Source organism: Gobius niger (assembly GCF_951799975.1).
Source record: "Gobius niger genome assembly, chromosome: 6".
In the NCBI taxonomy this organism is placed as follows: domain Eukaryota; kingdom Metazoa; phylum Chordata; class Actinopteri; order Gobiiformes; family Gobiidae; genus Gobius; species Gobius niger.
Window position 1 is genome coordinate 1,167,701 of NC_136857.1, and position 16,761 is coordinate 1,184,461.

Sequence of the window (16,761 nt, forward strand, 5' to 3'; positions counted from 1 at the left end):
TAAAAGCTGTGTTAAACAGACCTTGTTTATATTATTCTGCTGTTCCAATCCACCACATGATAAACTGATCAATAACACATGTTCTGCTGTGCATGTTGCAGAACAACGTGGCAGGAGCTGTGTGTGATGAGTGTAAGTCTGGCTTCTTCCACCTCTCGGAGGCCAATCCAGAGGGCTGCCTGCAGTGTTTCTGTATGGGCGTCACCAAGCAGTGCGCCAGCTCCACTTGGAACAGAGATCAAGTAGGTTGCCAGCGATGAGCTCTGAGGGAGGGGGGAATATGTTTCTCAATATTTGTGCTGCTCTTGCTGCATCAGCACTTCCTGTTTAGATGCTAAAAGTGAGATGGAGTGAGCGAACAGGGATTCTCACCCACTGCCTGAGTGACATAAAAACCTGGATGAAACACAACTTTCTTAAGCTAAACAGTGACAAAACAGACATCATCATCATCGGTCCAAAAAACATCACCTGTTTTCGTCACTTTTTTGTCACTTTTTCGTCACTTTTTTGTTGCTTTTCCAGCACATTTTTGTTTTTGGAGGCTTTTCTTATAACCCCTTAACTCCCACCTGAACCGAGCACGTTTTCTCCAGTTTGGCTTTACCCCAATCCAAAAGCTTCTGGAATATAGGTGTGAAAATAGCGACAAAACTGAGACGAAAACAATGATGGAAATGTGACAGAAAAATGTCGAAAAAATGACAAAAATGGGATAAAAAATTGACAAAAAATTACAAAAATGAGACAAAAAAATGACCAAAAATATGACAAAAAAATAATAAAAAATGACAAAAAAATAATAAAAAATGACAAAAATGTAATAAAAAGTTTACAAAAAAATTGACCAAAAAATGACAAAAATTAGACGAAAAATTAGACCAAAAAATGACAAAAAATGACAAAAAAATAACAAAAAATTACAAAAAAATATAAAAATGTGATCAAAAGTTTACAAAAAAATTGACAAAAATTAGACGAAAAACTGACCAAAAAAATGACACATCACCCGTGAACACATCACCCCTGTCCTTCAGAACCTCCACTGGCTCCCCGTCCCTCATCCAGTTCAAGCTCCTCCTCATCACTTTCAAAGCCCTCCATAATGTGGCCCCTCCAGACCTCACCGACCTCCTCCACCATCACCCTCCATCTCGCTCCCTCCGCTCCTCCAACGCCGACCTCCTGTCCCTCCCCTGTAAGACCAAGCGCCGAACCTGGGGAGACTTCTCCATCGCCGCCCCCACACTCTGGAACTCACTGCCCCCACCGCTCCGTGCCTGTTCTGACCCCCCCACCTTCAAGAAAGAACTCAAAACGCACCTCTTTAAAAAGGCTTTTAATACTGAATAACTGCCCTCTATTTGAATGTGCTCATTTTATGTGTGATTTTATTCTTGTTTTCTGTAAAGCGTCTTTGAGTGTCTTGAAAAGCGCTACACAAATAAAATGTATTATTATTATTATTATTATTATTCTGCTCGTGTCGACAGGAACCGTTTCCACTCAACATATGTCTGTGTCCACAGGTGCGAGGAGGAATAAACGGGCAACTCTTCACCTTATCAAACAGCGCCAACACAAAAACCATCTCCCAGGGCATCTCTCAGAAGGGCGCCTCTGAAGTCGTCTACCGCTCTTTTGTTGACAGCGATATTTACTTCTGGGTGCTGCCCGAGAGCTTCAGAGGAGATAAGGTAAGAGATCTGCAGAGGTCCAGGGGAAACGCAGGCCTGACTTCACTGTGAGTGTGTGTCTCAGTCCTGCCTCAGCATGTTTCTGCCTGAACACTCACACACATCCAGACAACGATCTCCCTTTGAACCCTCTCAGTCATGTCTCGTGACTGCTGTGTGACGGGGGGTGAAATACCTCTGCCCCACTCACCTCTGAGCCGAGTGACCTTCTCTTCCTGTAGATACTCTCTGTCACTGCATCCAACAGATCAGTTTGTGGATGCAAAACAACTTTCTCCAGCTAAATGCAGGCAAAACTGAGATCATTGTTTTTGGCCCACAGGCACAAAGACAAAGTGTCGTCGGTCACCTCGAGTCTCTCTCTCTAAAACCAAAAAATCAGGTTAGAAATCTAGGAGTGATCATGGACTCAGACCTGAACTTAAACAGCCACATCAAAGCCACAACATCAGCAGCTTTTTACCATCTGAAAAACATTGCTAAGATCAGAGGAATAGTGACAAAACCAGACTTAGAGAGACTTATCCATGCATTTGTCTCCAGCAGGTTAGATACTGTACCGGCTGCTCACTGGCCTCTCTAAACGAGCTATCAGACAGCTACAGTACATCCAGAACGCTGCTGCTCGAGTCCTGACAAGAACCAGGAAATATGACCATATTAGTCCAGTGCTCCGGTCTCTGCACTGGCTTCCTGTCACTCAGAGAATAGACTTTAAAACAGCTCTGCTTGTTACAAGTCTTTACAAAGTCCATCTCTGACATGTTAGAGCCGTATGAACCATCTCGGGCCCTGAGAACTTCAGGGAGGGGCCTCCTGGTGGTTCCCAGAGTCAATAATAAACACGGTGAGGCTGCGTTTCAGTTTCATGCAGCTAAAATCTGGAACAGTCTTCATGAGGATGTGAGACAGGCCTCGACTCTGACAATGTTCAAATCCAGGCTGAAAACAGTTCTTTTTACCGATGCATATGACTGAAAGTATTTGATCTGCACTCTCGCCTTTTACTGTAATTGATTAATTTTATGTTGATGTTTTTTATTGATTCTATTTGTTTTCTTGTATTTATGCAACTGTGAAGCACTTTGAATTGCCTTGTGTATGAATTGTGCTCTACAAATAAACTTGCCTTGCCTTGCCTTCTCCGTCCCGCTCAGGTGACGGCGTACGGGGGAGAGCTCCGCTACACGGTGCGCTTCGAGCCCCGGCAGCGCTCGCTGGTGATCGACGGGCAGCCGGACGTGGTTCTCCAGGGAAACGGCATCTTCTTAGAGCATTTCTCTAAAACGAAACCCGTCCCACGCGTTTCACAAACCATCACCGTGACTTTCAGAGAGGTGGGTGTTAAGACGATTGTGAAAAAGGCCATGAATATGATCAGCTAAAGCCTTGTTTTCGTATTGTTTTTGAAAGGCCGCCTGGAGGAGGGCAGATGGACAGCCGTGCACTCGGGAGCATCTTCTCATGGCGCTCGCTGATATCACGGCCTTCATGATCAGAGCCACCTACGCAGACAACATGGCCGAAACCAGGTACACAGAGGAAGACAGGACTGATCAGGGGCCGGACTGGGACTGAAAACCAGCCCTGGACTCTGGTCAGCCTGGCCCAAATACACATGTGAACCTCTGACCCCCCGCCTTAACCGAGAGCATTTTCTACAGTCCATTTGAAAGCTAAAATCTAGAAAAGTGATGGTAACTTTTTGTCACGTTGTCGCTGCATTTTTGTCATGTTTTAGTTGCTTTTTCATTACTTTTTTGTGGCTTTTTCGTTGTGTTTTCGTCTCTTGTTTTTCAGGGTTTTTTTCATGTTATTAATGTTTTTTCATCGCTTTTTTCATCGCTTTGTAGTCACGTTTACGTCACATTTTGTTGCTTTTCCAGCACATTTTTGTTTTTTGTTGCTTTTCTTTTAACCCCTTAACTCCCACCTGAACCGAGCACATTTTCTCCAGTTTGGCTTTACCCCAATCCAAAAGCTTCTGGAAAAAAGCTGTGAAAATGGCGACAAAACGGAGACGAAAACAATGATGGAAATGTGACGAAAAAGTGATGAAAAATTGATGAAAAAGTGATGAAAAAGTGGCAAAAATGTCACAAGAAATTGACAAAAACAATTGACGAAAAAAAGACAAAAAAAGACAAAAAATGACAAAAATTAGACAAAAAAATGACAAAAATTAGACGAAAAAATGACAAAAAATGACAAAAAATGACAAAAAAATTGACAAAAAAATTGACAAAAAAATTGACAAAAAAATTGACAAAAAAATTATAAAAAAATGACAAAAAATAGACGAAAAAATGACAAAAAATGAGACGAAAAAATGACAAAAAAATGAGACGAAAAAATGACAAAAAAAATGACCAAAAATTACAAAAAAATGAGACGAAAAAATGACAAAAAAGTGACAAAAAAGTTACAAAAATGAGTTGAATACCCAACAAAAAAATTATGGAAAAAAAATGTGATGAGGAAAAAGATCCTCTCAGTTCAGGCGGAAGTTAAGAGGTTAAGATTTTAGATTTGGGTAAAGCTCGGTTTCGCCCGGGGGTAAAGGTAAGGTAAAGTGAGGGGCCAGACCGGTGGCCCTAGAGCCGGTGGCCCTTCTGTGCTCGTCCAGAATACAGGACATATGGCCAGTCCGCCCCTGTAACTGATTACTGAATGTCTTAGGGGGAGTGAAGCAGTGCAACATGCCCACAAATCCACAATTCTAGCTTGAACTCACCATTAAGAATCAATGAATGAAACAAAACACGACTCCAGACATGTTTTTGTTTTTTGCTGGGGGAAAACATATTAACATTTTACAACATGGCTAAAAGCTCAGAAAAAGTCTCGAAGGCACATCCTTGGATAAAATCTATTTTTTCTCTTTTTTTCTCGCAGCGTTTCAGATATCAAAATGGATATCGCCGTCCCTCACTCCACCGGAAACGATCGCGCTCTGGAGGTGGAGGAGTGCGCCTGTCCTCAAGGATACAGAGGACCGTCCTGTCAGGTGGGAACACATTTAAACAGAGAGAGAGGCAGGAACCACAGACAGAGAGAGGGAGAGCGGTGTTTAGATGTGGGGAGGGAGAGGATGTGGTGACAGAGCTGAAGATTTGTTTGAGAAAATGTCGCTCTCGGGCAAAGTTTTTTCCTTTATGGGCCAAAACTATGCGAACAATATCACGGCTGACACTCGCGGGCTGAGGAAACTCATGTGGAGGGCCAGATCTGACCCGCGGGCCTCGCTTTGGCGCCCCTGGTAGGAGGTTTGTTGCTAAAATGGCAGGAAGAGGGAGTGGAGAGAGAGATGTTGTGGAGAGGCAAAGATCGGCTGTGATTGGCGGCCAACGACAAGTCACGATAGGTTTGAACAAGTGTGAACATTCTGTTTGTGCACGATCATCATTTTAGCCTTTAAACTATTAGACAAGTGGCCGACTCCCCTTTTCCATTACAGCACTTAATGATAATTGCAGTTTGATGCCACACACACACACACACACACATAATGCCCCGTGTTGCTCCTGGTTTGGTGATTTTCCACGCCGTTTGCAGGAGTGCGCTGACGGCTACAGCCGCACCAGCTCCGGGCTCTACCTGGGCACGTGCGAGAGGTGCGACTGCCACGGACACGCCGGCGGCTGCGACCCGGAGACAGGAGCGTGTCTGGTGAGGAACACAGAATATACGTGATTACTTTACTTTACTTTAAATTAGCTGCAGCAGAAAAGTGTGTGGTGAAAGCACGACTTGGACTTGTTTGTTTAAGCTCTCAGTCGTACAGGAGCAGTGTTCATTTCGTCGACTAAAATATTTAGTCTTAATTTTAGTCAAAGTGATATTTTTGTGACTAAAATTGGACTAAAACTAAATAAAAAGTTCCTCATGAGACTAAAACTGTGACTAAAATGTCCAGATATTTGAGTCGACTAAAATCAGACTAAATAAAAATGAAAAGGAGAGACTAAAATCATCCAAACTTGTATTGAGCGTCTGAAAGAGCCTCAGATCATGTTTAAAGGATCAGCTCTGAGCTTTGTTCATGTGGAGCAGAAACATGAAGCAGAGGAACAACATTAAACATGATTAGAATCAATATTATCAATGCAAAGTCAACTAGATTAGTCTTAATTTTAGTCGAGTAAATTTACTTGCAATTTTAGTCGACTAAAACTAGACTAAAATTAAATAACATTTTAGTCAAAAGACTAAAACTAAAATAACATATGTTGTCAAAATTACCAGTGTACAGGAGTTGAGTTTTCCATCAAAGGCCTCATTCATGAACATCTTCTAAAGAAACTTCTCAGGAAGCTGCGCCAGATTCTGCAAACAAAGTAAAATACTAGGATATTATTATAATATTAACTAGTTGTTAACTAGATGTTACCAACTTATTACTGTATAAAGGCATCTGTAATGTATGATGAGGATATTTACATTCTGGAATTGATTAATACATGATATAATAGGTGCATATATATGTGACTCAGAATTTTTTTTTTTTTGTGCTTAAAGGGACTATACAGAGTTTAAAAATGTTAAAATGATGTATTTTCCCCCCTCTACATGATGTGTGCAATGAACCTAGACCTGTTCAGCACAAGTGCCTCTAAAATCCTGCACTGTCACTCACAAAGGTGTTAATTCATAGCCTGGCATCCAGACTAATCTCCGATGTTTATTAATTAATAAACAGGAGATTAGTCTGGCCCCTGTCGTAGAAAAGCTACTGCTGGAGGCGGGACTAATGTGGGACGACCGAAGCGCAGCAGCCAATGAGAACAGAGCGGATGTGACGACAGAAACAGCCACATTAACAATGTCGCTCCTGCCACACGGAGTTCAGGAAATCACTTCTGTCGTTTATGTCAGAAACACTTCAGAATACAAGCAAACCGGAGCATTAAAAACTACAAAACAAAGGCTCAACAACGTGACGCCCGTTCAGGGAGCTGCTCTGATTGGTCGGTCGGCTCCATATCGCTGCGTCACTTCCTTTGAAAGTGCGAGTGTTGCCAGACCCTCTTCTGTAAAGAGGCGGAGTCTGGTTGGCGAGACTTGTTACTTCGGGTCCAAAGTGCCGTCATGCACGAGCTTCATATAGAAGCTGCAGTTGCACGTATGACCTTTGGTGGCAGTAGTGAGTATAAAATGGCTAACTTGCATCAAGCCCCTTTAAGAGTTCTCCAGATTGTTCTTAGGATTTTTTCTTACAGAGGATCGTTTTCAGCTTCCTAAGAAAGCCTTAAGAACAGATGTGTACGTAAGAAGGTGTTCGTGAATGAGGCCCAGTGAGTCTTAGAACCTTCCGAGAGCACAGATAACGGCTCAAGAACCTTTGTCTACAATACTTTTCAGACTATTCAGTTTGTTGTTTTGTTCTGGTCCGATCGACAATCATCCGGTGTGCACATGTCGGTAAACTTCCCTATGAAATAAAAGGATAGAACCTGAATCTGTTCACGTTGTCACCAAAAAGCTGTTCTCATACTTCCTCGGGGTGGGAAGAGCAGCCAAAGCAATTGTTATTCCAATGCTGGGTTGCCAGGTATCAGCAGCCAAAGTCTCCTAAAAGACGGCCAAAACCCACGACGCAACAGTCATTTTGCTTCGTTGGCTTTAGATCGAAGTCATTCTTTTCATTTTTTAGGAAGAATTGTTTTCACCTGCGTAAAAAACAATGGCAGGAACACCTTGCACTTGACAACCAAGCATTAAAGTACAACGAAACAGAACAGAAGTACTATTTACTGTTTGGAAATACTCTTCACTCGCCTCTGATCTCGCTGACGGAAGGTGGAAACGACTGTGGGCGAATCTGGGCGAGTGGAAAGTGGGGGCTCTCACTGGGGACGTTAGAGCTGTGAAAATGGCAACAAATCTGAGACGAAAACAATGATGGAAATGTGACAAAAAAGTGAGAAAACATTGACAAAAAAGTGATGAAAAATTGAGGAAAAAGTTGCAAAAATGTCACAAAAATGTTACAAGAAAATTGACAAAAAAATGGACGAAAAAATGACAAAAATGTGACAAAATGTGACAAAAAAACTACAAAAATGTGATCAATATTTGACAAAAAAATGACAAAAAATGGACAAAAAATGACAAAAAATGTGACAAAAAAATGACAAAAATATGATAAATATTTGACAAAAAAATAGAAAAATTTGACAAAAAATTACAAAAAAATGTGACAAAAATGTGATAAAAAATGGACGAAAAAATGACAAAAATGTGACAAATATTTGACAAAAAAATTACAAAAAATTGACAAAAAATGACAAAAAATGTGACAAAAAAATGACAAAAATGTGACAAAATGTGACAAAAATATGATAAATATTTGACAAAAAAATAGAAAAATTTGACAAAAAATTACCAAAAAATGTGACAAAAATGTGATAAAAAATTGACGAAAAAATGACAAAAATGTGGGCGAATCTGGGCGAGTGGAAAGTGCCGCGCTCTCACCGGGGACGTTAGATTCATTTTTCTTTGGCTCACACATGTTTTCCTGCGTGTCCTTCCCCGACAGCAATGTCTCCACAACACGGAGGGCCCGCGCTGCGACCGCTGTCAGGCTGGTTACTATGGAAACCCGGCGAGAGGCGGCGCCCAGGCCTGCCAGCCCTGCCCCTGTCCAGGAACAGCATCCAGCAACCAGTGAGTTTCCACCTCTAGACTTTCATGAACACACGGCAACGTCGGCGATTAGGCTCGGAAATTTCAGAGTCAGTCCTGGAGGCGGCAAACCTCCATCACTGAAAGCCACACACTGGAAAACTACTGAAGAGGAAGACAAATGTGGCAGTTTACTTTGTTTAAGAAGAAAACAAGGTGTGTCTGAGAGCGGGTGTAAACTATGGCCTCCTCTGCCAACACTTGTTATGAATTCTTAAATATGCTCTGACCTAGTCCTCTTGTCCTGTATGGTGACACAGTAGAGTCACCGCCCACCAGCCAGAGGGTCGTGGCTTCAGAGCATGTTTGAGTGCTTACTATTGAGTCCCTTCTTGGTACAGAGAATAACTATTTAAACATAAAAGTCACCCCCCTCCATCCACCAAGTGTCAAGCCTGATGAATAAGTTATTCAACATACTCCCCACAAATATAATTGAAATTCGACCGAAATGTAATCATTCTAAAGAGTATTAGAGGCAGTAAGATGTTTTATGTTAGCTGCAATAATTGTGTGAAAACCTTTCTACATTGTGCTGTCAATCATATGGAAGCCAGTTTCCGCCATGTTAAAAAAATAAAAGCCCAACGGGAAATCGAAATTACGAGATTTAAAGTCATAATTTTGTGTTTAAAACACCAAATTTTGAGTTTAAATCTTGAAATTACGACTTTTAAAACTTTCGAGATTTAAAGGAGTTTTTCAGATCCGTGATCATAGACGTGGGTGCGGCGGGACAGCGGAACCACTGGTGCAGCTAATCCTCCATGACCGTAAACAGTCATGGAGGATTAGCTTCATCGTGTTGTGAACCGGAGCTACAGCAACTCTGGGACTTTTACAAAGACACACAGAAGTGTTTATTTTACCTCAACACCCAGGATTAAAAGCAGTGACAAGAAAAGTTATTAAAAATGCTGTATCCACCATAGGAATGTGTTTAGGCCTTAATGATGCATGGCATTCCCAAAGCTAATGCTACGATCGTAGCATTATGAACTTCGATGAACTTCGGATGATCATGATCATGTGAAAATGGGAAATATGCCTGAATAAAGTCAATAAACCCACTGTCTACATAAAGCATCCCTTTAACAACGATCACACACTGAGCCGGGCTGGTTTGTTGCTCACACTTCATGTACAACTGGCCGTAGCCGATTGCTTAGCACCCGCAGCTAACTAGCTTCTTAGCAGCTCTAGCATCCAGCTCCAATAATGGATCTTGTGGAATTAAGTATTATACAGTAAACACGTCAATAAAGCCGTAACCACATAAAGCAGCCTTGAAGATTATCACACTGGGTCAGGATTGACGCATTGGTGGTTGATTGCAGACTTTTTTTCAATCAACAATGAGGTCGATTGCACATGCTAACCGGGCAAACTAGCCATTGTCCACCGGCATCGCCCTTTTATCCTGGGGGAGACCATAGGGGGTCCATAGGACATGGCAGAGGCAAAGAGGCACGAGTTTGCCCCAAACTAGCAGTTGTTTTTCAGGCATGACACGATTCCAAGATACGGCTCTGCCAGATCAAGCTCCACAGTTCAGACGCATCAGACAGGAAACAGAACGGCAACAACGTCCGGATTTTCAAAGTAAAATAGGGCTGACGGCTATGATCATGGATCTTAAAAACTCGAAATTACGAGTTTAAATCTCGAAATTCTGAGTTTTAAAAGTCGTAATTTTGTGTTTCAAACACAAAATTATGACTTTAAATCTCGTAATTTCGATTTCCTGTTGGGCTTTTATTTTTTTAACATGGCGGAAACAGGCTTCCATACAATCGATCTCTTTTAAAATAGGATTAATCACTCTTGCAAAATTCGATTTATCACAATTAAACACAGTAAACAAACAAACAAACAAAAAAATAATATTCATGATTGAATATTAAATTACATAAAAAACTCAAATTTAAAGCATTTTCACATTTCATTTACCAAACACTCACAGTTTCATAAATCTATGGGAAAACCAGGGCAGCGATTATTTATTTTGATTAATGTTAAAGCTATAATTTTGACAGCCCTACTTTTTTACGTACCTATTCAGATGTGTACTTTCAACACTATACACTGTCTCTCCAGTACTAATCCAGTTTCCTTCACAGATTCTCCGCCACCTGTTACTTGGACTCCGATGGTCAGCCCACCTGTGACAGCTGCCCCACCGGTTACTCCGGGCGCCGCTGCGAGAGGTAGGTCGCTCCACTCCTCCTTCGTCTTCCACCAGGCCGCCATTTTGGGTTTCGGTCAGACTTCCGGGGGTTTTGGGGATGGAGCAGTGGCTGGCATTAGCATTTAGCATCAGCTGGTTTTGTTCGGAAGGAGAGGGACGCGAGCATGTTTCTCTTGGTATTTCAAATAAGGTTTTCTTGTTTTGGTCTCGTTGGATCAGCAGGGTTTAGAAAGTCGTGGAGTTTGGTCGACTTTGCACTGGTTTGTACGGAAATTGTGGTTGTTTCTGTTATAGTTAATAGTGCTTTATGATAATGTGGTGTTACGGTTAGTCGCTGTTTTGTTTCAGAAAAAGCTATGGTAGAAGTTGTGAGTACAGTGAGTTCAGAAAGTGTTCATACCGATTTATTCCGACGTTATTATGTTGAAGTCCTATAAAAAGAATATTCCACAAGTTTAAATTATTTCCTTTCATTTTATCATTTTCTCTTTAACCCCTTAACTCCCTCCTGAACCGAGCACATTTTGATGACAATGATGGAAATGTGACAAAAAAGGGAGAAAACATTGACAAAAAAAGTGATGAAAAATTGATGAAAAAGTTGCAAAACTGTCACAAAAATGTTACAAAAAAATTGACAAAAAAATGGATGAAAAAATGACAAAAATGTGACAAAAAATGTGACAAAAAAACTACAAAAATGTGACAAATATTTGACAAAAAAATGACAAAAATGTGATAAATATTTGACAAAAAATGACAAAAATGTGACAAAATGTGACAAAAATATGATAAATATTTGACAAAAAAAATACAAAAATGTGATGAATATTTGACAAAAAAATACAAAAATTTGACAAAAAATTACAAAAAAATGTGACAAAAATGTGACAAAATGTGACAAAAAACTACAAAAATGTGACAAAAAAATGACAAAAAAATGACAAAAAAATGACAAAAAATGTGACAAAAAAATGACAAAAATGTGACAAAAAAATGACAAAAAAATGACAAAAATGTGACAAAAAAATGACAAAAATGTGGCAAAAAAATTACAAAAAATGTGACAAAAATGTGACAAAAAATGGATGAAAAAATGACAAAAATGTGACAAAAAAGTTACAAAAATGAGTTGAACACCCAACAAAAAAATGATGGAAAATCTGATGACATGAGGAAAAAGATCCTCTCGGTTCAGGCGGGAGTTAAGAGGAAAGTACAATTTTTCAGTGATATTTTATAGTATTCATTGTTAGACTCATCCTAAACATTTAATTTCACTAGTAGTTGGCAACATAATAAAATAGAATAATTAAAGAGGTGTGAATAGTTTTTGAACCCACTGCAAACGTCCTAAACGGTTCAGCATTGAGTTTCTTCCTGTACTTTCCTGTTCTCTTTCTCCTCTGGATTGATCCTGAAGTGCTTCGCTTTCTGCTTCCGCTTTGCAAAGTCTTGCTGGCAGCTGCACAGACGACGTTAATCTCCTCCATCTCGGTGACATAAATGTAGACATTTATGAGGCGACATGTCAAACCAATCTTTGCTACACGTTGGGCAAAGATGATGCGGTGCCTTGGGTAAACAGATACTGAAGTATTTACTATTGACCGTCTCCTGGCTTCGTCTTGGCTGATTTTGCTTTGGTTTTTGGCGTTAAGCGAGGAGACGCCATCTGCAGACACTTGCGGGGACCCGTTTCAGACGGAGGACTTCCTTCCCATCGGCTGCGGGGCAGAGGCCGTGTTCAATTTCAGCTTAGAGAAGGAGATTCTCCCCGACGGCAGCGGCGATGACGATGAAGATTTTGTCACCTACGTCAGAACGACCCCATCCAGTAAAAAGACAACAGGCCCACGTCGGACTACTCCTCCCCCCGAGAAGATCACTGCAATCGCGCCTCTCACTCCCAACAAAAACGCCCAGAGGCTGCCCCCGCGCTTCACCCCGAGCCCCGAAACCAGGCACTCCAGCTTCCAGCACCTCCTGCGCCTCCACCTCAGCAGCTTCAACCAGCGCCTCAGCATGTTGGAAGGCAACACGCTGGACATGAAGGAGGGCATCGAGGCTCTCCAAGCACAGCAGGGCCTCCTCAGCGCCCAAATGAAGCAGCTCATCTCCCTCCACGCGTCGGGGGACAAGAGCAGGCAGGTCGCGGAGCTGGAGCGGGGCTACACGGACATGGAGGGACGGCTGAACCGGCTGGAGGGACGGCTGGAGATCCTGATCGACGGATTCACCGCTCTGGCGCAGGAGATGAACAAGATGAAACGCAGGCACATCTCGAGGTCGACCCAAGAGAGGAAGACTGTGCCGGCGCTTACCACGACAGTCATGCCTCTGTTTTACTCGACAACTCAAGACTTTACTGTAACTTCAACGACGAGGCGAACCACGGTGGCCAAGAGAATCGCAGCTTCTGGCGTTGGCACAAACGGTGGTAAGAACAGGAAAGGGAAATCTTCAACACCTGCATCGACAAGGCAACCAAAAAGTAATGTTTCGACAAAAGTGAGAACTACGACTACCGCATCTTCTGCTAGGACTAAAGTCAAGTCTGAAACAAAGAAAAATCCTGCCACGAAGAGAGTCGCGAAGCCAGTTCAAAGAAAACAAGGGAAAGAAGTTACTAAGTTTCAGCTTGACCCGCCCTCTCACTCTTCACGACCACCGCAGTCGCGCAAACAGTCCCATAAAAAAGACAATAAACGAGATTCCAGTCTCCTTGTAAAAGACGATGGACACGGTAAAAAGGCAGCGAGGTCGGATGAAGAGAAGCGGCCCGTCCGGAGCGAAACAGACAAAAACAAAAAGGCGAACCGGCATCGTCCGAAAGCCGCGCACAAGCTGGTATCGAAGGCGAGCGAAAAACCCAGCGCTTCAAAGGAAAGGTCGGGCGCGAGCAGAGCTACGACTCCCAGACCGAAGCGCAACAACAACAACAACACCGCCCCGTCTCCTCCCCCCAAAACAAAGACGGCCGCGGCGAAGAAGAGGGCCGGCTCCGCGGTCAAAAGAAAATCGAACCCGGCTCCGAAGCCTCGGCGCGGAGAGAGCGCGAATCCCGGGCTTTTTGATCTGCTGCGTCTGCTCAGCGGAGATCAGAGCGGCTCGAATCGGAAAACGAGTCAAGACGCCTCGCTCCACGTCGTTCTGGGAAGGCTGGCCATTCCTATAAAGATCATCCCAGACGACTAGTCCTTCTGAATGTGTTGATTTACTGATGTCTATTTGTGCTCAATTGTTTACACAGTATTCCTGCACTGCCAAAAGGGAGTATCTACATTAACGACAGAGACATGTTTTATCTTTCTGGACTTTGGAGCTCGATTCTTTTTGATCTCTATCCAGATGATTTGTTTCCCCCGCACAAAATGTAAAGAAATCCGAACAATTGGCATTAAAGTGATAGTCTGTAAGATTGCAAAATAAGGAGAAAGAGATAGAGAGAAAACGATCAAGCTGCCTCCTCACTTCCTCCACTCAGGAAAGCTCATCTAATCCTGCCAGACTTTGATTTATTGGTCAGATCCTTAAAGAGTCGGGGCCAGAAGGTCAAGCAAGAAGCAAGTTGCTCACCCTGAGAGCTTCCTGTATGCCAGGAAAAAAAATGTCAGAGAGAGTTCACCTTGACAGATGTTTCAAGACAAATACTTGATGTTCAGAGTATCCTCTTTATACTTGTTTATAACAAAAAGAGGCGTGTGTAGAAATGTAGAAAGCCTTAGCTGTGCTTGAAAAGGGCTGGTTGAAGGTTGTTTAATTCTTTTTAAATGATGGACCAATAAATAGTTTCAGTAAAGGGGGTGGGCAGTAATGCAATATCAACTTTTTAGCGATTTTTACAATGTTACAATGGTATCAAAAATATTAGTCTCGCCAACCAGACTCCGCCTCTTTACAGAAGAGGCTCTGGCAACACTCACGCTTTCAAAGGACACAGCGATATGGAGCCGACCGACCAATCAGAGCAGCTCCTGAACGGGCGTCACGTTGTTGAGCCTTGGTTTTGTAGTTTTTCAAAACAAGCTTCACGTAATGCTCCGGTTTGCTTGTGTTCTGAAGTTTTTCTGACATAAACGACAGAAGTCATTTACTGAACTCTGTGTGGCAGGAGCGCCATTGTTAACGCCGCTGTTTCTGTCGTCACAGCCGCTATGTTCTCATTGGCTGCTGCGCTTCGGTCGTCCCACATTAGTCCCGCCTCCAGCAGTAGCTTTTCTACGACAGGGTCGCCAGACTAGTCTCCTGTTTATTCATTAATAAACATCGGAGATAAGTCTGGATGCCAGGCTACAAAAATAGACCTGGAGTGGTGTTTTGAGCCACTCGTGCAGCTTTGTGTAATTTTACAATCTTCCCTTGAGGTCCTACGTGTTCTGGATCAGTCCCGTTCCTCTCACTTGCTCTGAGAACATTTGATATGAGTTCCCTCCACAGTAAAGTCCAGTGAAGATTGTGGGACACCACTAGTCTGCAAACTAGCACAGCGAACTGAGCTCCCGCCTGTTGGAGACCCCTGGCCTACACATTCCGATCGTATAGTTTGCAGCCAGTCTATTGTTTAATGCAGTGTTTTTCAACCTTTGTTGAGCCAAGGCACATTTTTTTCATTGAAATAATCTTGAGTCACCAGCAGAAAGTGTCTTGACTCAGAACACCGTATAGTCTCACTCGCCACAAGCCTCAATACATCACTAATGCTCTTGTCTCAAAGAAATTAACTACCTGATATGGAAGAGTATAATATGGTTGCTCTGCCGATCACTACACAGCACAGACACTTGAAAACGGTACATTATTTGTGGATAATAATGCATTTGTTGAAAAAACAAAAAACAAAACAACTAGGTGAGATTGGATAATTTCCCAAGGCACAGCAGACAATATCTCACGGCCCAGTGGTTGAAAAACACTGGTTTAATGATACTCCCTCGGCTGCAAGTCTGGTCCAGAGCTGACTTGCTGCCGAGGGGCCTTTGTAGGGGGTGCAGGCGCTTCCTCTTGCTCCCTAAAGCAGTGGTTCTCAACCTGGGGGTCGGGACCCCCGAGGGGGTCGCGAGATGAATTTGGGGGGTCGCCAGATCATGTAGATAAAATCTTTTTTTAGCGTATATAATAATATTATATTGTTGCGTGTGTTTGCTATTTTACCAGGGTGCCATTATATGTTCGTAATTTGATGAATTTTATTTTAGCCATTTGTTTTTTTCTTTGTTTTTTAAGAATTATGTAGGATAATGTTCCGAATTTCTCACGGTGTGACCCGGGCGGGGGGTCACAAACCGTTACAATGGGGGGGTCGCGGCTCCAAAAGGTTGAGAACCACTGCCCTAAAGCCTGGGAACACCCGACCCCCATCGCGGGAACCTGCAACATCTAGGGGAAGGACTCAAATCAAGGGCTAGGGTTTGAACTGGGACAGGGCCCTTCTAATCCTCTCATCGCGAAGTGAAAACACTCGTCACAGCTCCGCTACTTCCACACTGGCCGAGCACCGTGTTTGTTTTTTCTTTCTTTTCTCTTTATTGAAACAGCTGCGCAGCAAAGTGTAGCCAGAGGAGAGGAAGTGAGAAGGGCTTATTTTAATTATTACCAAATACCTGCAATAATCCCCACTCTTTAAAAAGACAAAGTAAATGTTCTGTTGCTGATATTCCCTTTGGCCGTGCAGACCTTTTATTTATACCACCTACTGCTACTGTTTATGAAGGTACTGAATCTAAAACACAGATTTAATGTCGCTCTTTATCTGTTATTTGCTGTGGCACGAATGGCTTTTTAAAGGCATAAATTATAGTCACTTATTCTTATTGCTCCGAACCATGAAGAGAAACAACAGCAGTCGTACCTCGGATGTATCAAAAGGTCACGAACAAAAGAACCGCCGTCGTTAGTGGAAACTATAGTTTAAATCTTTGGTCGTGCGACATGCCTACCGTGTATTTGTGACTACCTCTTTTTTTAAGCAGCGGCCCGACCACATATCACTGATCTGTGGGCTCCATTTTGTTTATGTGTTTAATATTCACCTTGTAAATCACATACATGTTGAGATTATCTTGTCATTTCTTGTATTTCGTGTAGTCAAAGGTAATTGTGACGTTAAAACTGCAGTTACTCACCATCTGACTTAGCTGCTTGAATTAAGTGTTGATTTCTGAGTAGGTTTGGATTCATCTCAAATAA

At 42.5% G+C, this 16,761-nt stretch overlaps 1 protein-coding gene across 1 annotated transcript in view; it reads left to right on the forward strand.

Annotated features, from left to right (window-relative positions):
• hspg2 (heparan sulfate proteoglycan 2) overlaps positions 1-16,761 on the forward strand; it is a 418,468-nt gene that overhangs the window by 221,452 nt on the left and 180,255 nt on the right. Inside the window, exons 23-30 of the mRNA XM_079558863.1 lie at positions 102-242; positions 1,530-1,697; positions 2,855-3,034; positions 3,111-3,229; positions 4,593-4,704; positions 5,253-5,366; positions 8,239-8,366; positions 10,505-10,591. Of these exons, the coding sequence (XP_079414989.1) occupies positions 102-242; positions 1,530-1,697; positions 2,855-3,034; positions 3,111-3,229; positions 4,593-4,704; positions 5,253-5,366; positions 8,239-8,366; positions 10,505-10,591 (1,049 nt within the window). The remainder of the gene's footprint in view (positions 1-101; positions 243-1,529; positions 1,698-2,854; positions 3,035-3,110; positions 3,230-4,592; positions 4,705-5,252; positions 5,367-8,238; positions 8,367-10,504; positions 10,592-16,761) is intronic.